At 40.7% G+C, this 23841-nt stretch overlaps 1 protein-coding gene across 2 annotated transcripts in view; it reads left to right on the top strand.

The window, feature by feature from the left end:
• ANXA4 (annexin A4) overlaps positions 1–23841 on the top strand; it is a 54093-nt gene that overhangs the window by 24776 nt on the left and 5476 nt on the right. For both annotated transcript variants that reach the window (XM_019718517.3, XM_074332113.2), the window contains exons 2-11: positions 411–465; positions 5227–5314; positions 8932–9026; positions 11112–11225; positions 12090–12180; positions 13706–13785; positions 15673–15729; positions 18961–19054; positions 22343–22438; positions 23004–23062. In XM_019718517.3, the coding sequence (XP_019574076.1) occupies positions 457–465; positions 5227–5314; positions 8932–9026; positions 11112–11225; positions 12090–12180; positions 13706–13785; positions 15673–15729; positions 18961–19054; positions 22343–22438; positions 23004–23062 (783 nt within the window). In that variant the 5' untranslated portion in view covers positions 411–456. The remainder of the gene's footprint in view (positions 1–410; positions 466–5226; positions 5315–8931; positions 9027–11111; positions 11226–12089; positions 12181–13705; positions 13786–15672; positions 15730–18960; positions 19055–22342; positions 22439–23003; positions 23063–23841) is intronic.

The following is a 23841-nucleotide window of genomic DNA, read 5'->3' as shown; positions in this document are numbered from 1 at the left end:
CACACACACACTCACTCAGTGTAGGCTGGAGTGCAGTACTTTTTCCTGATGCTGCTGGATTACTTCTTCTCTCTAGGGAGGCACCTCTTCTGATCTACTTGTTTAGACTCTAGGCTTGTCTTGAGTACACATAATGTCCTTCAAGGAATCATTTCTGTAATGTGTATCTCCCAACAGAAAAGCAGATAGGAAAGTATTTTGCTGATGTAATAGACTTACCTATTCAAACAGTTTCTTTTTAAATTATTAGCCTGGCCCTTGTATCTTTGGCTGATCAAACAGCTGGCCTTTTGATGAAATTGGGTGTTATTTCCCTGTGGTTTAACTTCATGCGAACTGTAAGTTATCCAGATTAATGATTTTAATGACATTTCCCTCATCACAGTTATTTCCCCTCTGTTTTATCACAGAAGACCTTCTGCTTGTGTGACTGAACTCCGACCTTGACGCAGAGTCATGGCCATGGTAAGTTGGGGAGTGCCTCACCCGACCTGGTGCCAGCCGCAGACAGGTACAGGGTGCTTCCTCAGGGGCTGTTGGCTTATGTAAAGGATTGTTTGCTCAACAGAGGTGGGGAGGAGGAAATGAAAAGGCAGTTTCTTTTTTTTTTTCTTTTTAACAACACCATTTTAATTTCTTTCCGGGGTGGTGAGTAACTTGACCCTGAAAATTAATTCAAAGAGAATCTTTTGAATGCTTCTAACATCCTGAGATACAGAAACAAGTTATAGTTTTCTCTCTCCAGAAGCACTGCATGTTCATTATGGAAAATGGAGGCAAAGAAAGGAAACACTGAAAATCCTGTAGATTCTACAACCAGGAGATGAGTGCCGTCCAAATTTTGGTGGAACCCCACCGTTACAGGCTCATCAAGAAGGGTGTATCTAGTCATAGGAGCTTGTCATCTGCCGTCTGCTTTGGGCTGTGACCAGACTCCTGGGAGCTTGGTTATCTGATCTTTGAGACAGGCAGGGAATCAGATCCCTTAGAGAGCTCCATAAAGTTCAATGCTGAGGTGGAAGCTGAGCCTGTTAACTGCAAACATGGCTACGCCTGAAGCCGGCCATCTGCTCTCCTTCTCCCACCCAAACGAGGTTTCTGAATAGGCGGGTGATTCTGATCCTCACTCTTTCAAGAGGGAATAATAGAAGTAGAGTCTTATACCTGGAGAGGAACTAGAGATCCCACCAGTTCTAGATGCCTTCTTTTAGGAAGGTAGATGTGTAAACTATCCTGAGGAAATAGTAATGTACTCTTAATTATTTTCAGTTAGGTATTTTAGAATTTTCTTCATCATCCCTGCCAGTCAAAGGCAGACTCATGTCTGCCCCAAATCTCTTAGACTTTAATTTAAAATCCATTTCTTCTTAACTGAGTCTCCCTGGACATGGCGAACACTTATTCAGAAATGTTTACAGTGCCCCTATTTTGTGCCAGACATGGTTCTTGGCGCTCTGGGGACTTAAAATTAATGGGACACTCTTCCTGTCCTCTACAAGCTCACAGCCTTCCTACAGGTGATGACTGTAACCAAGTGACCCTTTAATGTACTTTCCACTCGAGGAAAATTATCTCAGTTGCTCTCATCTTTCCCATAATGACTATTATTTATTGGACAGATAAAGGATATTTTTAAAGGAAAGGAAAAGCACACGTAAGTCACAGTATTGTAATTCCCAATTATTTTCCATCATTTTACTTTAGACTCTACTCATGTGTATAATGGTTTTTAAACAGTAGTAATAAGAGCATAAATAACAGTTAAGTATGTATTTAATCTTCTCTATGGTAATGTAGCTTATTAAAATTATTTACATGCTAGAAATATGAATTTTTAATTTTCTTCTTAAATTAAAAAAATTTCAAATCACTGCAGTGACTATATGATACATTTCTAAAAGGAAAACATGTTTTAATAGATACTATATTCAAGTATTTTTAAAATTTTTTATAGAGATTTCATTTACATATAGTGAAATGTATAGCTTTTAAGGTTACTGGTAGGTGAGTTTTGACAAATATATGTACCATGTAACTTACTCCTCTATCAAGATAGACCATTTCATCTCTCTAAGAAGTTCCTTCATGACCCAGAAATGCAACCATTGTTTCGATGGTTGTCACCATAGATAGTGATTGTTTTGCCTGTTCCAGAACATCCTATAAATGGAATCATAGAGCATGTACTCTTTGTGTGTGGCTTTTATTGCTGAGCATTATATTTTTTGCAATCCGTCCATGTTGCTATACATATCAGCCGTTTGTTCCTCCATTCTTTTTTATTGCTGATTAGTATTCCATTACATTGTGTTCTAATCTTTTTGACTTTTATCATTCATTATTTTAATAACTGAATATTTCATTAATTGTATAATACACCTATTTCTACGATTCGTTTTTGTCATTCCTCCCCATATCCTCCCTGTTTTCTTTGCCTGCTGCCACAAGAAGCCTTTCTGGGGTAGAATCCCCTGCCTTCCCAGAATGGGTAATGGTACATTATGCCCCGGAATTTAATCGATATGGATACTTTAGAGCAAACAGGAACAAATTTCCCAAGCTTATCTTTTTCCTGGAAAAAAAGAGTCTCTAGGAATGCTAATTGATAAGCTGAACCATGTTTGCAAATCCCTGTATTGATTCATCTTGTTAGGTATTAATTTTAATCCCATGATAGTATCCCTCAGCAAAGCAGTTTGCTTTAAAGTTGAATGCAGCAGCGTTTGAGTACCGTTCAAAATGTTTTCAATACTGGAGTTCTAAAAGAACATTGTGAAACATTTGGCTAAGAAAGCTGTCTCATGGTGGGCCAAGGGCCGACTTAGGCCATGTTGGAATTTTGACAGAAAATTTCTAATTTGCTTATTACTGCCGGTATGTAGCAGAAGAAAAGAAGTAAAGTGCCTGTGTTAATTTCTTAGGGCTGCCATAGAGACGTACCACAAACTGGGTGGCTTAAAATAGTAGAAACTTGTTGTCTCACAGTTCTGGAGGCTAGAAATCCAAAATCAAGGATTGGCACATCCATGACCCCTCTGAAACTTGTAGGAGATTCCTTCTTTGCCTCTTTCTAGCTTCTCGTGGTTTGCTGGAAATCTTAAGTATTCCTTGGCTTGCAGCTGCTTAACTCCTATTTCTCTGCTTTCACTGTTATGTGGTGTCCTCCCTGTGTGTCTCTGTCTTCACATGCTGTTTTCTGATAAGGGCACCACTCACATTGGATTAAGGACTCAACCTACTATAGTATGACTTCATCTTAATTTGATTGATTATATCTACACTGACTCTTTCCAAATAAGATCACATTCTGAGGTACTGGGGCTTAGGACTTCAACATATTTTTCTTTTTTTTTTTTTTTTTTTTTTGGTGAGGGGAGGTACAATTCAACCCATAAGTGCCTATAGAAATTAACGTCATAGATTTCTACATTCCTCTCATGGGTGTATGAGTGTGATAACTAAGTGCTGGATGCTGACCGTGTCTAGGAGCTGAAAGCCTGGTCTTTCAGCAGATGAGGCCCACCCTCTCTGCTACCTGAGGCCTTTGGATGGGCTTGATGTGGGCCAGAGAGGGCCTGAGAGGTCCAGGCCAAGATGGACTAGCTCATAGAGCTCAAGTCTGACTTGCTAGAGAATTGTCTACGGGTATAAAAACCATCCATTCCTTTAGATGGCCCATAGTACATCCTTGGAGCAAATTAAATCATTCAATTTAATCTTTACTATTTCATCCTTGTCGCTGGATCTTGACCCAGATTCTCAACTAGTGTCTGCATCACCCTACAGCAGCCTGAATGATCTTTTAAACATGTATCTGATCATCTCCCCCATCCCCTTGCTTAAAACCTGTCAGGGACTTCCCACTGCACTTAGAATAAAACATAAACTCTTCACCTGGCTTGTGAAGGCTGCTTTGTTCTGGCTCCAGCCCACCTCTCTACTCTTTCTTTTTTCCTTTCTCTCTTTCTCCCTTTCCTTTCCTTTCCTTTCCTTTCCTTTCCTTCCCTTCCCTTTCCTTTCCTTCCCTTCCCTTCCCTTCCCTTTTCTCTCTCTCTCTCTCTCTCTCTCTCTCTGTCTCTCTCTCTCTCTCTCTGTCTTCCCCTCCCTCCCTCCCTCCTTCCCACCCTTCTTCTTTCCTTCTTTCTTTGAAAACAAATTTTATTATGCAAAAGTGTAAACACATACAAAAGTAGACCGAATATTAAAAACAGTCCCTTTGTACCCATCAATAATTATTAACTCATGGTCAGTGTTATTTCTTTTTCTCTTCATTTATTTCCCCCCACCTTTGTTATTTTGAAGCAAATTCCATATTATCTCATCTGTAAACTATTTCAATACGTATAAGATGAAAACGCTTAAAAAAAATCAAAGAATCCCAATACCATTATCATACCTAAAAATATTAGCACTGATTTCTTAATGTCATCAATATCAAGTCAATGTTTAAATTTCCAATTGTACCATAAATATCATATTGTTTTTTACTGTTTGTTTGATTCAGGATCCTAATAAAGTTCACCCATTGTGATAATTGAGATGCTTTTTAAATCTCTTTTTTAGCTATAGTTCCCCTCCATCTCTCTCTTTTCTAATTCCCCTTGAAATGTGTTTGTTCCCAACCCTGTGGCGTGGGTTAACATTTTCATGCCTCTTCTGTATGCGGTAAGTTGTCTCTAGAGGCTTGATCGGATTCAGGTTTGATTTTCCCCCCTTTTTGTGTGTGGACTGTCGTGTAACTTGATCTTACCACTCTCCTTTGCCCACCTACGTGAGCCACACTGGCCTCTGTCCTGCTGCTCCCGTAAAAGCTAGTTCCAGCCGCTGGGCCTTTCCCTTAGCTGTTTCCTCGGCCTGCAACACTTCCCCCCATGATTTTTACACGGTCAGCTGCTTCATGTGATTGGGATCTCAGCCTAAATGTCACTCCTCAGAGGAGCCCCTCCAGGACCTGTCTCTCTGCTCCATAGCACTTCTCACCACCTGGCACGCGGTGGAATACGTATTTGTTGGCTTGTGTACTGTCTGTCCCTGCCTCCCCTCCCCCCTGAACAAGAACAGTCAGCTCCATGGGAGCAAGAGCCTCATCTCTCATGGTCCCTGCTGTAAACGCAGCACCTAGAATAGTGTCTGGCCCGTGGTAGGTGCTCAGCAAATGTTTGCTGAATGAGATGCCTCAGTGTCAGTAAGTTGCTGCTTCTCACTCGTGTCTTTCTCTGTGCTCAGGCAACCAAAGGAGGCACCGTCAAAGCTGCTTCAGGATTCAATGCCACCGAAGATGCCCAGACCCTGAGGAAGGCCATGAAAGGACTCGGTAAGTGTCCCACTCTGTCATGTGCTGTGTGTCACAGAATCACTCAGAGGGTACTGTGTCCACTGGCAATTATGAGTAGGTCTCACTCTAAGAAAACACAGTGGGAACAAGTTGGCTTTCCAGGACAAATTAGATGGAAGGGCATTCATTACTCACTTTTACTACAGAATTTTTAATTTAATGTACTCATTCTGTATTTTCCCAATTGTTGGAATATGTTTTGCATCACCACATTATGAATCTATATCTAAAAGTTTAGCAATATATTTGTTTTCCAATTAGTGCTGGGTGTGTACAGTGCCATAAGGTTTACAAAGCACTTTCACAAATATTATCTCAATGGACATATACAACGACCTTGTGATTTAATGAAAGCAGCTATTGCTAATGGTATTTTTGCCCCATTTGATGCATGTGAGACCCAGAGAAGTGAAGTAACATAGTAAGTCCCATAGTAAGTAGAACTTAGCCATGAGTCACACTCAGCAGAGCCCATTGCCAAGGTCGGACTTGCCCACTCTAAGTCCACATTCTTTCCCTTGAATCCCTCTACCCGTTGCTGTAATGGGCACGGCTGCAGTCCCAACATGCAGTGTGTGGGGTTGTATGTGAGAAGGCTGTGTGTACACAACCACAAGGGATTGTCTTCCAGTGCGTGATCCTCCAGTTAGCTTCCCGAGGGCAAAGGCCTCATGCACAGTCGTGCAGAGTGCACGGTGAGCTACCCTGGCCTAGTTCCTTGCTTGGGTGGACACTTGGCCCGAGAAGTGCCCCCTGGTTTAAAGCTTCTATTTAGAATCTCCTTGAGATTCAGATACAAATCTTGACTGCGAGTTCTTAGTTCCCCAGTTGTTCTATCCAAGAAGAGTTCATTTCACTTTGCCCCTGTGCTCCTGAGAGCAACAATAACAATACTAGTGACATTTCTTAAGTTCTATGTGTCAGGCAGAGTGTGAACATGGATTATCTGTTCTAATCCTGAGACAGTTTGTTGGTGAGAACATTGAGATTTAGGGAGGTTGGCTAACTTGCCCAAGGTCCCAGAACTAGTAAGTGTTAGAGTCAGGATTCTAGGCATTTCCAGGTAGTCTGACTCCAGAGCTGGCATTTGACCCACAGGGCTATCGTGCTGCCCACCTCCAAACAGAGCACTGTTCTAAATCTATGTATCTAGTTCCTCATTTTCCCTTTTTCATAAATAAAATGGACAATGTACTGGGCCCACTCTTTTCTTTTCAGGTCTATCCTAATTGTTTGGTATATGTCAAGGGCACCATAATTCAGAATGTGGTCCACATGGCTTTCAGAATTCTCAAAATCAGAGTCAGGAGACGTTGGACACAGCCAGTGCTTTTCAGTGCCTGCTGTGTGGGGGCCAGTGCAAGGTGGACAGTTGGAGGAGATAAGGTTTGTAAAGCCTAGTCCTTGTGGTCAACTCGTCCATGGATGCTAGGTGGCTAAGGCATGTACAGAAAAAAACTATGACCAGTTCATACTATGATAGCGATAGGAGGGACACAAATAAGATCCCTTTAGGGTTCAGAGAGAAGATCTGAATTCCCACATTTCAAGGTAAAACATTTTGGAGAATGTAGAATTTGAGGTGGGCCTTGGGAGATGAGTTTCAATAACCAGAGAGAAGAGAGAATGTGCTTCAGTAGAATGGACTAGCATGAGCAAAGACATAGGATGAATGTAAGCATTGTCCCATTTTCCAGGTTAGCTAAGGCCTAAGGGCGTCACAGTAAATACATGGAAAGGTGGCTTATAGCAAGAGGCTTGCAAAGCCAGAGTTGGCTGTTGGGCAGGTACCAAAGGGAAGTCGTAGAGGTGCTATTGAGAAGGCCACCTATAGACTCACAGACATGGAGTTTTGGGGGGGTGGCCCAGAGGCGTTGGCCAAGAAGCAACCGATGCCAGAATCACGATGCGAAATGGAGGGGCTTAGGGAGACATAAACCGATAGACTGGTAGTGAAGGAGGTCAGGAAAATGGAGTGCAGTACAGTTGGGTCAAGTACAGTGATGCTAGAGCTAAGTCTATGGATTTGGCTGCCTGGTCTTCTTTTATGTGGCTATGTACAGTACTGAACGGGATGTTGTAGAGTCTCAAATGCCAGATTACAGTGGGTGTAGTAAATCCAGCAGACAGTAGGGAGCCATTGTGTATTCCTGGACAGGGAAGGGACACAGTGACTTTTTCTTTATAGGAAAATGAATCTTGCAAAACTTTGGAAACACTATTAGATGGTAAGAATACTAGTTAGCAGACTTTTGCAGTTGTTTAAGAAGAAACCATGAGATCCTGAATGGGTGTTGGTAGTAGTAGGAATTAAAAAGAGGGGACAGATGCAAAAAAAGATCACAGAGCTAGATTTTGCATGTCTTGGCAGGAAATTTGAGTGGAGGAAGAAAGGGTAAAAAAAAAACCCAAAGCTATTTTATGGGTTCAAACCTGACTGACTGGAATAAGGGTGGTACCTTTCCCAGAAAGCAGGTAAGCAAAAGGTGATGAACTTTCTCTCCCCAGCTGAGATTTCTGAAGAAAAAAAGAATGGTTGTGTCTATTACCCTCTTTTTTTTTTTTTTTTTAACAGAACAGAAAGTAGGTCCCTAGGGTATGTACACTTAAGTTCTATAGTTTCTTCCCTACATCTCACATTTTTCTGGATCTCTAATCTTGCAAGCAATAACTGTGATGAATCTGTATTTTTTCATTTCTCCCTGAAATATTTCAACAGAATCTCTTCTGTAACCCATCACAACTCCCACACAGTATAAACAGTGAGGAAACGGAAAACTCACCAAACACACATGAACATCCGGCTGTTACTAAGACAAGGGACCAATTTGCAAAACCAGAATAAAGCCCCCCTGTAAAAGCTGCTTTGCTGCAAGAAACAGGCAAACAAAACTTAGGACATTTCTAATTTGTAATTCACATCATAAAGTTTTGGTAGGAGATTGCAGCATGGGAATTCATTGGCAGTTATAAAAAAGGAGCCATCTGAGATCAGGAAAGGCAGTTTGGAAATGAAAAACACAACTACAGATATTAAAACGCAGTGAATGCCATGAGCAGCCAATTTAGGCCCTGCAAAGTGCCAAGTGAGTGAATTAAAAGAGAAATTTGAATTGTTTCAAAACTCAGAGAAAATGATAAAGAGATTAGAAATGAGAGACAAGGCAAGAACATGGAAATAGATACAGAAGATCCAAAGGACAGGGTAAGAATTCCAGAAGAGGAGGGAAAGCATGGTCCCAGTCAACATTTATTTCGTAGGTGTTGGGCATTGTGCTCAGTAATTAACTTCATTGTTCTGTTTCACACTTGCAGCAGCTCTAAGCTCGTGATCACTCACATTTATAGATGAGGACCCTGCTGCTCAGAGAAGTTAACAGTTTTGTTCAGTGGTTAACAGCTAATGAAAAAGAGAAGCGAAGACTCAAATCTAGCATCTGTTTCCCCCCCAAAATAGACAAACCCTCTGACCAAACCTCTTTTCTTAGAAAGCTCACTGCATGTATTTGGGTGACCCCGGTTGGTGCAAGGGAACCCATTTTCTCCTTCCTCTCTCATATGACTCTCACTCACTGTCTGTGCTCCCCCACCGCCAGGCACCGACGAAGATGCCATTATCAACGTCCTCGCCTACCGCAGCACGGCCCAGCGCCAGGAAATCAGGACGGCCTACAAAACCACCATCGGCAGGGTAGGCCTCAGTCTCTCTGATCTATCATAGATTTTGCGGTGGCCCTGTGTTTTTAAAAGACGGATTTGTTGCCATGTTTAAAGATGTTCTTGGGGAAAAAAATGGTTGCAACATCTTCCCTCAGCTTTCCTTAGCAAGAAGTGATTTCAGGGAGCTCTTGATTCACGGAGCTCAAGGCCAAGCTTGGTCTCTTCCTACCCAGGTCCTCGCAGGGACTCGGCTGTTGAATGAACTCAGCCAGTACCCTTTTGAGCAGCAGACAGGGCTGAGCTCCCAGTGTTGCTTCCCTGACCCTGAAGAGGCTTCGTTTAGGCCACTGTGGATGAAGACCCTCCAACCTGACGAAAATATTTAAATCCAGTTTATTTTAAATGATGTTCAGTTCCTCACCAAATTCTAGAATGGGACTTACATGTTTGTGTATATGTACATAATTGATCAGCTTCTGCTTTCAGAGGTGGTTCCCTCACCATGTTTTCCCCTTCCAGTTTGAATCCCACACCCCTCAGGAATCCTCTCTCTGTCTCTGTTTCAGTGACACACTTAACCAGCATCATTACACCCAATCATTTCACATCACTGAAAACCTACCTTTGTGATTAGCAAGAATCTTTTTATTGAGGAAACATCAGTGAGGGTCTCCAGCCTTGAGATACTCTCCAGCCAAACAAACTATGGGTGCTTCTCAATGACAGGCATTAAATTGCTGGGGGACAAGGCCGGCTCAGCTGTTACCCAGAGCATCTGCAAGGTGACCCTCGGCTAGGCACCCCAGTACGGAATGGGGTCATTCATAGCTCGGACTATCTTCTGGGCATTTTAAACTCCTCTTCATCCCCAAAGAAATTTAATGAGCACAAATAGGCACGAACGTGCATGTGATGTGTGACCTAGAGACCTAAAGCCTGTTGCCACACATATTTGGGGTTGATTACGCTGCTTCAAAACTAAGCTAATCTCATGGCAGTTTGGTAAGATGACCCACATTAGTGGATGAAGCACTAATTTTTTTGTTCATTCATTCATTTGATATGTGGCTGTAACATAAAAATATGCACAATCGATTGAAATACTGTAGTATGTATGGAATCAGAGTTGTGAGGGTCAGAGATCTGGACGTGCTCCTCATTGGTTGGTTGATCGTATTCAGCAGGATCTTAAACTCTGACCTGTCTTAGTAGGAAATGTAGAAAAATGTCTTTAGAATTTGGTCCTTTGTCCAAATAATTATATTTCTGATTCGAAATTGAGCCTTAAAAAAATAATCATGAATGATTCAAAAGATACAACTGTGTATGTCACAGTAGAAAAATAGAAACGGGGACTGGTTAAAGAAATTATATTGCATCTAACTGTAGGAATTTCTGCAGCTGTTAAAAACGTCATAGGTGAATATTGACTTGGAAATACATTCAGGGTATATTGTTAAGTGGACTAATACACTTAAGTCAGAGTTGACCAACTTTTTGATCTCGGGACTCCTTTTACACTCTTAAATCCTTGAGGATTTTTTGTTTTCTGTGGGTTATAGCTATTGCTATTTACTATATTAGAAATTAAAACTGTAAAGTATGTATTTGTTTACTTTTTAAGAAATCAATAAACCCCTCACAGGTTAATATAAAGAACATTTTTATGAAAAACAGCTACATATTCCAAAACAAAACAATTTTTTAGCGAGACAATTGGCATTGTTTTACATTTTTCAAATCTCTTTGATGTCTGGCTTAATGGATGGCAGCTAGCTTCTCATATCTGCCTCTGCATCCAGTTTGTTTGCAATATGTGGTTTCGGTTGACGTATATGAAGAAAATCTGGTCTCGCACAGATGCGTGGTTAGAAAAGGGAGGCGTATTTTAATAGCCTTTTAACATGATTGTAGATAATGTCAAGTTGCCTTTGGAAAACTCCACTGTACAACTGTGAGAGAATGACAGTGAAAAGGCAAATAATGTCTTAGTGTTATTATGAAGACAGTTTTGACCTTGAAGGTCCCCTGAAAAGTTCTCGGAGACCCCATTTCTTTGAGAGTGGCTAGTTTAAGTTACTGTAGCAATTAAGCAAGCTGCTCTCTCGCACTGCAGGACCTGATAGATGACTTGAAGTCAGAACTGAGTGGCAACTTCGAGAAAGTGATTGTGGGGATGATGACGCCGACCGTGCTGTACGACGTGCAGGAGCTGCGAAGGGCCATGAAGGTGTGTGCTCCCCTCATGCTCTTTGCGCTGTTAGTGCAAACGCTGACGAGCTTTCTCAAGAAACTGTGATGAACGCCCTGTGAGAATGGGATGGATGAGGGATAGGGGAAGGTTCTCCTGCATTTATGACACCTTGAAAACGTGACACTACATGATAGCAATTGTGACTGAAAAGTTGTTTTCCAGAAAGTTACGGAATCATTCACTCTTTCCTGTGGCTCTGTAGGGAGTGATTGTAGTGCTTTTGGTGCAGCTCCAGAAACTTCCTTTGCCATGTTAGCTACTTTTGAGATATGAAACTTTACACCTGACACCTTGGGGGTCTCTGGGTCTGCTGTAGGCTCAGAACTGTCATAAAAAAGGGGGGGGGGGTTTCTCAGTCTCCCTACATACCAGATCTACGGTGCCTTAGCTCAGGGTCTGCCTATTTTTAATGACCAAGTATGAAATTCAAAAACAAGTACTGTCCTCAACCGTATCAATAAATACTCAGTCTTGTGGAAGGTTCTGGGCTAGGATCTTGGAAAACAAAGAGGTAACAGCCTTTGCCAGAAGATTCTGTCCTTCAAAGGAAAAGTACAAGAGGGGATCAAGGAAAGATTAAGCCCCCAGAGGGCAGAAACTGTCCCTAACCTAGCACAATAACCAACACATAGAAACAGCCCATAAATGTTTATTATAACAATAAACTATAGTAAACACATTGGAATTTGAGCAGGACAATTAAAAGTGAGCCAATCCTGTAGTTAGAACCCTATGGGTTGTCTTTGTTCTCTGCAGATTCTTGGTTGTATTCCTTCTCTGTCCGGGACATGATTTTGTAAACTGACTCATAAAGTCCTGTCCTCTGGGTTTCCCATTTAGGGCGCTGGCACCGATGAGGGCTGCCTGATTGAGATCCTGGCCTCCCGGACGCCCGAGGAGATCCACCGCATAAGCCAGACCTACCAGCTGCGTACGTAGCATCCTCAGTAGCCCTGGCTGAGGTGTCACTGTGACCTGAGAACTAGACTAGCAGATTTGGGGGGGGCCGAGGGGCAGGAAGGGTTGGGGGTTACCCACTGATCAAACTGACCATGAGGGATCCTCCCTTCCAAGCTCTGCTTTCAGGCCGACCTCTGTCTAGGCAAGTGATTGTTGGAGTCGCAAGACTTCTCAGGAGAACATGTCACTACGTTGGCTACCCAGGGCAGTGATTTATTACCCTGAAAGCTAGGCAGCTGTTCCTTGTTACCAAGTAGAGAATCAAAGGTGCTTGTTGAAAAGTGGGGACACCAGTGAATCTTAGCATTCCAGGACATGGCCTGGAGGGGTTTTCTCACCCAACTTACCTTCAGGCTGGAGTGTGTGTCCTCCAGCCACGTCAGAATGATAGCCATTTACTCCCCTCTTAAAAAGGTATGCATAGAATGATTTAGATGCATACCTTTTTGCCCTAAGAGTATAATAAAAAATACACAAAGGTTTAAATCCCACAGTGTTTATTTGGTATTGGTTACCTTAGCTAAAAATGTCCAACAATTTAGCAGATTGGCTAAACAAAACATGGTACACCCACACAATGGACTATTATGTAGCCAGCAAACTGTATATTAAAGGATATTATTAAATTACATTAAAGGGTATGGTATATGGATAAGTGAAAAAGACAAATTACAAAATAATATGCCATCATCCCATATTTTTAAAGAAAAAAAGACACTATATGTATATGAGGGAAAAGAGAAGGATATTCACCAAAATGTTATCAATGATTATTTCTGGGTGATTAGATTATGGTGAGGTTTTGTTGTTGTTGTTGTTTGTTTGTTTGTTTCCCCCACCCCTTTGTTTTACTTCTTTATTTTTTCCTAAATTTTCTTTAGTAAACATGTACTACTTTGGTAGAAATAAAACAAAAAAAATAATAATAGTTTTTTGGTTGTGTTCAGAGCAGCATATTCTAAACTTGGGAGTTTGGTTCTAGCACCGGATCCCCACCTCTGCTGAATGCAGGAAGTCTCCCCCTACCAGCTGTGACTGTTTGGACCTTATCTAGGAGAAGCTCTTGAGCAAGTGATGGGGCAGAGAAGGCACATGCCAGAGTTTGGGCTTGGCAGTTCCCTGCTTGTCCCCAAACACGGGTTCTGAGACTCCACTCTATTTGCTTGTCAACGGTTACTGTTCTCTGCGTCACTGAAAACCACATTCAGAACAGACCCCTGGACAGTAGGAAGAGTGAGGATTGCAGCCCCAGCCTTCTTCGCCTCCCATTTTAGAGAACAGGAACATCTTGTTTCCATTATAATGACAAGCTAAACGTATCTTGACCATTTTACCAGAGTTCAGTTTTTGAAAAACTACGGTATGTGAGGTGGGAAGCCTCGTGAGGAGCTGCTTCAGTACACGGGCTGGTCTCAGAGAAAACAGAAGGCTCTGGACTGTGTCACAGTGTTGGGTAGGACTCTATCCTCATGTAGCTAATTTTACTTTCTTGCTAGAATACGGGCGGAGCCTTGAAGATGACATTTGCTCTGACACATCGTTCATGTTCCAAAGAGTGCTGGTGTCTCTGTCTGCTGTGAGTGGCCCCCTCTGTGTGTTGCGTCTGATGGGGGTTGGGTTTTGTTGACATGCTCACTGTCCCCTTTTCCAGGCTTTCTCCTCCTTTCAACCTTCCAAATGTGAATATTCCTCAGATGTTTTTCTTGGGCCTCTCTGGTGTTTTCTCTTCTCTCCTTGAGAGACTCTGGCTAGTCATGTATGCCCATTTGTTCCCATTTATATATATATATATATATATATATATATATATATATATATATATATATATATATATATATAAATACCTAATACATTTCTGATACCCTTATTACTCAGTGCATTGAGAGTTAATGAGGATGATTAAGAGGCAGTTCCTGGGCTTTAGAAGTTTCTCTTGTCATAAGGGACTATATCAGGTCCACAAGTTGCTATAGTAAAGGCTTGAAAAGTAAGTGGCCAAGGAGAGGCACTGAGTAAAAGGAAAGTTCCAGGAGAATTTTGGTTGCAGAAATAAAGAAAAGTCTTCATGGCAGAGATCAGGTTGAGAGAGGACTTGGAGGGTTGGTAGTACTTCAAGAAGCAGAGGTGTGGGTGGGTGCATTCAGGCAGGAAGAACACTAAGAACAGTCAAGAAGGCAAGAAACACCTAGTGTGATCAGGGACTAACTGGCTGAGCAGTCAGGTTGGTAACTCTAGGAACAAGGGGAAAGGATGAACTGGGATTCTATGTTGGGAAGAGTTTATACTTTCATTGGAGAGCAGTAGGGAGCCACTAAAGGTATTGGAGCAGTAGAATGATGTGATTGGAAATGTACTTTTAGAAGAGTAATGTAATAGTCGGGTATAAGATTAATTGTAATGGCAAGGAATTGGAGGCTGGGAGACCAGGTAGGCAGTTACCTCAGTATTCTATGTGAGAAATCAAGAAGGAGTGGGCTAGTGTGGGAGCAGGGGTGCCAGAAACGAGCAGATGGATACATGAGCTATTTCACGTGACTTCCCAATTGTAGCTTTATCCCCGACCTCCTTCCTGAGTGTGAGACTCATTTCTCACTGCTTTTTAGATGTTTCCTTTTGGATATTCTGCCATCACCTCAAATCAGTCCTCCTACACTAAACCTGAACTCATTTTCCCTCCAAACCAGCTCTTCTTCCTGACTTGTCTTTTTCTGTTAATATGGTTGCTGTTCAAAGCAAATCCCTGGAAATCATCTCCAACTCCCACCTCGTTCTTTCTCTGGTATTTACTTAATCATGCAGCCTGCTTTTCTTATTTCCTACCCATTTTTTCTTTTCCTCCCAGATTTGCCATTCTGCTGAAACATGCTTAGACCATAGACTATTGAGACAGAATAGCAATAAAAACAGTGTAACAAACCAGAGGAAAATAGCTTGTTTTGCTGCTCTTTAGCATTCATCTAAGATGTCAACTCTGCCCTCCCAGTGCGTTGGTGTTGGTGAGGGATGGGGCGCTTTCATGTGCTCAAGCCCCATCTCTGGTCCCAGACTCTCTATTCTTCTCTGTTCCCAACCCCTATTTGGCAGAATTGATCAATGCAGATTTGCTAGTTCCAAAAGTATGAGTCAGCTGGGAGGATTAGGGGGAGGTGAGGAAGGGGAGGAGATAGTATTTGAGGGAGCAGTCAACAGGCAGCATTCGTTCTCCTTCCCTTTCTTATGTTGCAGAGACACCCATACAATAAGGGCTCGCCCTCTGGTTGGTAATGTTCTCTAGGCTCAGATCAGAGCCACAGGAATCATGCAAGCCCACTCAGGGGACATCGGTCCTCTCTCCCTAGGCTGGAAGTGTGACCCCTTGTGGCATTCTGTCTAATTGCCATGGCCTTGGGTTCCCGGACATTGTCTTAGCCACATCTTCATGGCTACTCTCTCATTCTTTTTGGTTTGTTTTTCTCATCCCCAGGGTGGCAGGGATGAAGGAAATCATCTGGATGATGCTCTCATGAGACAGGATGCCCAGGTGAGTAGAACTGTAGCTTCTTTCTCTTTTGACAGTAAGATAGGCCTTAGTTGATGAAACCCTTCTCTCATATTTCAGTGTATATTGGCCAGCTGGGATATGTTATTAAAAAGGATTCCCACAGATGACCTTTAATAGCAGAAGTTGCTTACAAAAAAATTGATAAGGACTATAATGTACCAGGAATAAATTGCTCACTAAATTCTTTATTTAATTTAGGATTAAATTAAATCCAACTGCTCAGCCAGTAGTTCCCTGATCACACCATGTGTTTTCTGCCTCCTTGCGTGTTCTTAGCGTTCATTCTGCCTGGAATGCACCTGGGGCTTGGGGGTGGCACGAGGCATCATTATATGTGTACCTCTGGATTCTAGATTTCTTCACATTGGGACCGTGGTGTGGCTTACCCCAGAGAACCATGGAGTGTCTTCCAAATCATTTGGAGATGAAGAGACCTGCCTTTGTTTGATTTACGTTACATTTGTACTTCCCCAAAGAGAACATTTGATAGGACCTGTGTAATACAGGTTGGCACAGTGTGTACCCTGTTGGGTAAAATTAATACTAACCCCAAGAAGCAGTTGCTTCCTTGGTACCAACCCCTGGTCTATTTATGTGGCCAGATAACACTAATAATAGCTAATAAAAAGTGAATCTTTATTAGGTACCAAGCACTGTGCTAGCTCCTGATATGAAGTATATCACTGCATCCTTGCAATAACCCTATGATGTAAGTACTGCTGTCTCCATTTTATGGACAAGGAAATTGAGGCTCAGAGAAGTCAAGTTCCTTGCTTAAGTTCAGACATATAATAAATATGGGATATGAACTGGGATATGAACCTAGGCAATTTGGATCTAGACCCTGTACTCTTCACGCTCGTGCAACCGTAGAGAGGGACTGGTCCCATTCAGTATGTGCGGTATGAACCTCTATGGATTCTGTTGCTTTCGCTAGAAGGAAGAGGGGTATGTGTCATAAGAGTTCTGAGGACTCAGGGAGGCCCATCGCTTACAGGAGACATAGGAAATTGCCTTCAATCGAGAAGATTTGAGGAGGGAGAAGGCGTTGAAGACACTGGAACTCTTGGATGCTTATGTGAATTTCAGCTACCTCAGGGAGAGCATTCTGGGCATGGAGGAAGGAGCCTCCATAGCCTAGGTGAATCTTAAATCAAACGAAGAGGTAGTGAGGAACTTATTCCTGAAACATGATATTCACTATCAATTTTTTGTGGGTTTACTAGGAGCCAGGCATTGTGTTGACTACTTTACATTTTTTCCTTACGATGAATTGGGAAGTAGATATTATTACTTCTGTTTCAAAGATTAGGACATTGATGGACAGATTTAAATAACTTGTCCAAGATCACAAAGCTGGTGGAATTGGGCTCTTTGAATCCAGGTCTGTCTGATTTTTTTAAAAGCATGCAATTCAGCAAACAAATATTTTTCAGCTCTTCAAGGAGCATAGTTCTCTTGGAGGTGACCAGGTGAAAAAATGCTTCTAAACAAGTTTAGGCTGGGGAAATAGAACAGAGGGCATAGAACTCAGAATAGGGTTTTTCTGGATCTTCCAAGTCCTAGCAAGAGACAAGGAATTTAAAAATAACTCCAGCCAAGGTTTCAGTTCTTCCAGGATAAGACAGTAGGAAACCTTGTCCACCTTTGCTCTTTAATTTGCATCAGCAGCAAGGATATCATTTGCAGACTCTGGGTATTATAACTGGATTTTGATAGAAGAAAATAAATGAGTTTGAGATGAGAATGATCAGAGTAGGTAGAATTTGGTAGTAAATACTTATAAAGGGTAGAAAATTTTAAATATAGAGAGGCTATTATTTAACCAGTCCATTTTACCTGTTCTTGGGACGAAGCTTACCCTAAAGGAAAGAATAGGTACAGTTCAGTAGTTAACAATAGTATAATAGTTAACTGTATGCGCATTGTGCAACCAATCTGCAGAATTTTTTCATCTTGCAAAACTGCAACTCTTAATCCCATTTAACAACTTCTCATTTTCCCTTCTCCCCAGCCACTGGCAACCACTATTCTACTTTCCATTTCTATGAGTTTGACTACTCTAGATGCCTCTTATAACTGAAATCATACAATATTTGTCTTTTTGTGTCTGGCTTATTTCACTTAGCATAATATCCTCAAGGTTCATCCATGTTGTAGCACATGTAGGAATTTCTTTTCTTTTTTAAGGCTACGTAATATTCCATTGTGTGTATAGATCACATTTTGTTTATCCATTCATGTGTGGATGGCCATTGGGGTTGCTTCCACCTTTTGGCTATTGTTAATAATGCTGCTATGGACATGGGTTTGCAAATATCTTCTTAAGATTTTGCTTTCAATTCTTTTGGATATATATCCAGAAATAGTATTTCTGGGTCATGTGGTAATTCTATTTTTAATTTTTTGAGGAACAGCCATACTTTTTTCTATAGAGGCTCTATCATTTTACATTCTCACCCACATTGCATAAGAATTCCAGTTCCTCCACAACCTCATCAACACTTGTTATTTTCTGTTTCTTTTTAATAGCAGCCATCCTAATGGGTGTGAGATGATATGTACAGTAGTTTTGATTTATAAATAATGAAGTTAAAGTGACCAGAATCAAATTCTTGTATTCCTACCTGGTTGGAATAGAAGCGATTACTGATGGGTCCTGGTTCTACTGTGAGACCTTCTGTAGCCCCGAACAAATCACAGATTATTCAAGAGCAGTGTTGTCCAATAGAACTTTGTGATGTAGAAAATGTGCTACATCTGCCCAGTCCAGGATGGTAACCACTAGCCACATATGGCCACTGAGCACTTGAAATGTGGCTAGTATGACTGAGGAGTTGAATTTCATTTTTTATTTCATTTTTTTATTTAATTAAAATTTAAATAGCCACATGCAGTCAATGGCTTCTGTATGGGACAGCCCAAGTCTTCTTTTTAACTCTTTAACATTCCTTTTAACTCTTAAGGTAGAACTATGTACTCTGCATGTACAGAGCTGCTGGTGTATGCCCCTAAGGCTAGGGTACCATTAGCCTTATACCTAAGGAAAAATCCTAAGTCATTACCACGCATCGCCAATACCGCTTCCAGCTTCATCACCAACAACATAAAACTAAGCCAGCTCAACTCTTTGTGAAATTCTGGAAATATTTGGATATGTCCTGGCACTTTCTCTATGGTGTTTTAAATTTGTGCTTTGTTTGGCTTCAGGACCTTTATGAGGCTGGAGAGAAGAAATGGGGGACAGATGAGGTGAAATTTCTAACTGTTCTCTGTTCCCGGAATAGAAATCATCTGTTGCACGGTAAGGCACTTGCCTCGTCTTCCAAAGAAACTGTTTAAAAGACACTGAAAACTATATTGCCCATAATTAATTGATAACCTTTTCCCCTGTACGTGATACAAAGAACTGGTTGTCCTGATCTGTCTTACATATCTTACCTCGGAAATGTATGAGTGCAACGCAACGACGTGCATGAGGGCCAATTTCTGAAAGATTAATCATGAATAATTAGCAGATACACAATGTATTCATAGAAGTTTGGCATTCCTATTTACAGGAAACTGACCTTCATAGTCCTTTTTCTAAAGCAGCTCAATTTAAATTTAATTACATAAAAAAACATTTTCAGTACATCAGCAAGCAGGAAAATAAAAATGTTGGTTGACATTTATTCCCGTTTAACATCCAAGCTGTAAAACTAGTAGAAGTGATTTCTTTAGGGGAGATGTTGCATCAGACGAATAGTGGATAATTTCAAGTTTTATTTCCTATGTGGAATGTTTCTAATTTGCTTCTGATAATGCTTGTCTTCATAAAGTGCCTTTAACTTCTTTGGGGAAAAGATAAACAATTGTACAATATTCGTTGTCAGGTTTATTTTCTTCTTGTAAACAGCAATAAAGGTTTAATAAGATCTTTCATCTTTTTTATAAGCTCTTTAAGTCTTTATGCTATGTCATAATTTTATAGACCCACTGTGCCCTTATAATCACACACAATTTACAAAACTTGTAGGAAATTTGAGAAGAATGAGTTTTCTAAATTGAAAACATAAAGTAGTTGAAAATTACAACACATTGGAAGTTGCAATTATTTCAGATATTCCACAGTGACAAGAAATAGGTGATTACTCCTGTTAATAAATGTCATGGGCCACTATCTGATGCACTTTCTGACTCAGCTTCTAATTTGCCTTCCCTGGCCGAATTACTAATAACACAAGTCTCCCCCTGGTGGTACTTTCCGAAAACTGCAGGTCCTCAGAAGCCGATTTCATGCAAATCCATTTGCAACTTTCACGTCCAGGCGCAAGTCAGTAGTTAGGCAGTTATAAAATACTATATGCTTGTAAGTCACTGGAAGAAAATCTTTTAAGCACTCTTTGTATGAAGAAAACTTCATGAGTTTCTTACCAACCAACAATAGTGACGATTCATAAAAACTGAGGTTTTGCTAATACGCTATATTCTATGTGCAGTGCTAAGCATACTGTAAATATTGTTTGTTTCAATATTCCAATGGAGCAGCTATCATTTCCCCCCTTTTACAGTGGAAAAAACTGAGGCTTAGAAAATGTGTCAATTAGATTTTTTTTATTCCAAGCAATATACGAGGTGTGATCAAACAATATGGTAAATGTTTAAATTTTTAAAAAATTATCACAGTAAAAGACACATTGCCATTACTCTGCCTCAAAATACTCCCCCTCACTTCGAACACACTTAACCCATCGTTCTTGCCACTTTCTGAAGTAGTTGTGGAAGTCCTCTTTCGTGAGTGTCTTTAGTTGAGCTCTCCTGGCTGCCTTAATGTCCTGAATCATTTTGACTTTGGGAAAGAGCCAGAAGTAACACGGTGCCAGATCCGGTGAATAAGGTGGATGAGGATACACTGTAATGGTTTTATTTGACAGAAATTGCTGTACCAGAAGCGATGTGTGACATGGAGCGTTGTCATGATGGAAGATGATTTACAGCACACTTTAAAACATACCTTCTCTCAACCATAGCTCACACCCCACTGACTGTACTGAACAAGTTGAAACTTGTCACATACTGTTACTAAGGTTTGACTTGGTGCTTCCCGAATTGAAGAGCCCTGCCTTTCCATTGGATGGCACTCGGCAGCGGCATTCACTGCATTTTGTGATCACAACTGAAAAGCTCCATGATCACACATCATTTCTGGTAAAGCAGTTTCTGTCAAATAAAAACATTATGGTGTGTCCTCATCCACCTTATTCAACAGATCTGGCACTGTGAGACTTCTGGCTCTTACTCAAAGTTAAAATGACCGTGAAAGGTAAACGTTTTGAATCAATTCGGGACATCAGGGCAGCCATGACAGTGCAACTAAAGACAGTCACGAAACAGGACTTCTAGAACTGCTTCAGAAAGTGGCAAGAATGATGGGATAAGTGTGTTCGAAATAAAGGAAAATATTTTCAGGGGGATTAATGGCAACGTATCTTTTATTGTAATAATTTTTTTTTAATTTAAACGTTCACTCATACACTGACTCCAACTTAAGTTTTGTTTTTTTAAAAAAAGGGAAATATAGAACTGGACTAGAGGGAAAATGAAAAATATTGGTGGCTCATTGCATTGAAGGGAGAGCTAAACAACTCCAGGAAGAACAGAAATCAAAGCAGTTCTGGGGATCTCAGTAGGAGTCATGGATTTTATTTCTAAGGCAGAGTTTCCCTAAGTCTGGTCTCCATGAAAAATGCCGATTCATGAACCCCTACTTCAGACTGGCTGACTTAGAACCTCTGAGAGGACACCCATGAAGTTTAACAGGTTTCCCATATGATTCTTGTGTTTTCTGAAGTTAAAGATGACTCAGTGTTTTTGGCCATCCCCATGATCTACTCGATTAAAAAATTCCTAGGAGGGTAAGACTGACTGGTCCTGATGGGTGAACTGCTCCCTCATTTGGTAGAGCTTATGGTGTATGTTGTGGGGCAGGGTTGTTCCTGGATTGACAGCCCTGCGAGAATCATACTGTTGGGGATGGCAGCACACCAAAGAAGGTGATGTTAAGAAGATAAGTAAAACATATCCATTCTAAGAAGGCTCCAGGAAACAGCAAGAGAGGAAAATATGTTCATCACATTAAAAAATACTTGGCAAAAAAAAAGAAATGTAATTATGTTAAAGTCTATTAAAAGATGCAACCAGCTGTTATCAAATGTGACGGCAGTTTTGAAGAAGTTGAATTGCTCTAGTTTTGATGAGCCAAAAGGAAGATGAATACATAGGTGATTGCCAAAGCCAAAAATTACAAAAAGACACATTCAGCTTATTAAGGAAACAATGAGAAAAGCAAATCTCCAGAGGTTATTTCCATTTTGTGTGAGAAAGCAGGGTCTCCGATAAGGGAAAGGACTTGCCTGATGTCCTCCTCTCCTCCGGCCCTTTCCACTTACCATACACCTCCGGGTTCTCACCCACATTGCTAATTAGTTTCCTCTTGAAATATGCTGAAGAATACATAGTGCGGTCTAGTTAAAAGATGTTCATTCTGTCCATAAATTTTAGTTTATTCTTTTTTTTATTATTTGTAATTCCATTCTGTTATTGTTTGTAGTGTTTGATGAGTACAAAAGGATATCACAGAAGGATATTGAACAGAGTATTAAATCTGAAACATCTGGTAGCTTTGAAGACGCCCTGCTGGCCATAGGTAAGCTGTTAAGGGGTGGAGAGTAGAGAAACAAGTGCTTACAGATTTTCCTCCTTGTCACCAGTTTGTTGTCATGGGATGTAGAATTTTTTTTTTCAGGGATGAAAAAAATTGTTTAAAGCACTCATGATATGATCCAAAATTTTAAACAAGAAATATTATCTATAACCTGATTGTTGTTATACCATGTGGCTTTATATATTTTATATCCTCTGTGCCTTTATATCTCAGGACATGGGAAAGATAATCCATACGAGCTGTATCTTGCAAGTCTGGTTAGAACAAATGGTAGAGATGGCAATCATTTTGAAACCATATGCTACCCTTGGCTTTAATGGCCTTTATTAATCATTTCTCCAGGAAGTTGACAATAAACTGAGGGTACTTCCCATCTGTGAAAATGCTTTCAATATCGCCTATGTTCATAAAACATTGTTTGGCTAAAATGTTTCTGATAAAGCATTGAGAGACACTACTTCATACCTTATAGAAAGAAGGAACTGTCACTTTTTTCTCAGATATTTTATCTGTAATCTTTTCATTTCTGTTTTTTATCTCTTGACAGTAAAGTGCATGAGGAACAAATCTGCATATTTTGCGGAAAGGCTTTATAAATCTATGAAGGTAAATGGCCTAATTTTTAGCATCTGAATGTCTCTGATATGTCTTGTGTCCACCTTCAAAGCTTACTTATATCCCCCAGGTTGGCCAAAATCAGTCTGAAATAGTTCAATTTATTAAATACTTCACTGAGTGTCTGCTAATAATAACACTAGATAATATTTACTGAGTACTTATAATGTATGATTATCGTTCCTAATGCTTTATATATACAGATTAATTTTATCCCCACAGCAGCTTTATGGGGCAAGTATTGTTATCCACCCCCATTTTACAGATGAGAAAACTGAGGCATAAAGAAGATACGCAATTTGCCCACGGTCCTCAGTGAAGACGTAAACGAGCAGGGATGCAACAACTGGCAGTCCGGTTTCAGATCCCAAGCTCCTAAGCCTGCACAGTACTCTGTGCAGGCACCCTTGCTGGGAACCATGGGAGGTGCAAGAAAGGTCAAAATGTAGTCCTTGCTCTCAAAGAACTTCTAGCTTTGAAGGGGAGCAGGTATGTGCAAAACACCAACAAGAACAAAACAGAATGTAATACAATAGTTGAGGATCCAAATATGGTAGCAACACAGGGGAAAGGGTATTTTTCCCCCACCATTTGTTTGTTTAGGGGATGAGGATCAGAAAAGAATATAGTTATTCTTTTATATAGTTTTTATATTCTTTTATATAGTTATGTCTAGTGTTATTATTAGCAGACACTCAGTGAGGATCAGAAAAGAATAAAAGTTATTATGTTTGAGCAGGACCTTAAAGGAAGTTTTATATCAGAGGATT

Source organism: Rhinolophus sinicus, chromosome 2 (genome assembly GCF_057876585.1).
Source record: "Rhinolophus sinicus isolate RSI-liver-muscle chromosome 2, RSI-T2T, whole genome shotgun sequence".
Lineage (NCBI taxonomy): Eukaryota > Metazoa > Chordata > Mammalia > Chiroptera > Rhinolophidae > Rhinolophus > Rhinolophus sinicus.
Note: the sequence above shows the minus strand (reverse complement) of the source record. Positions and strands in the feature narration are given on the sequence as shown.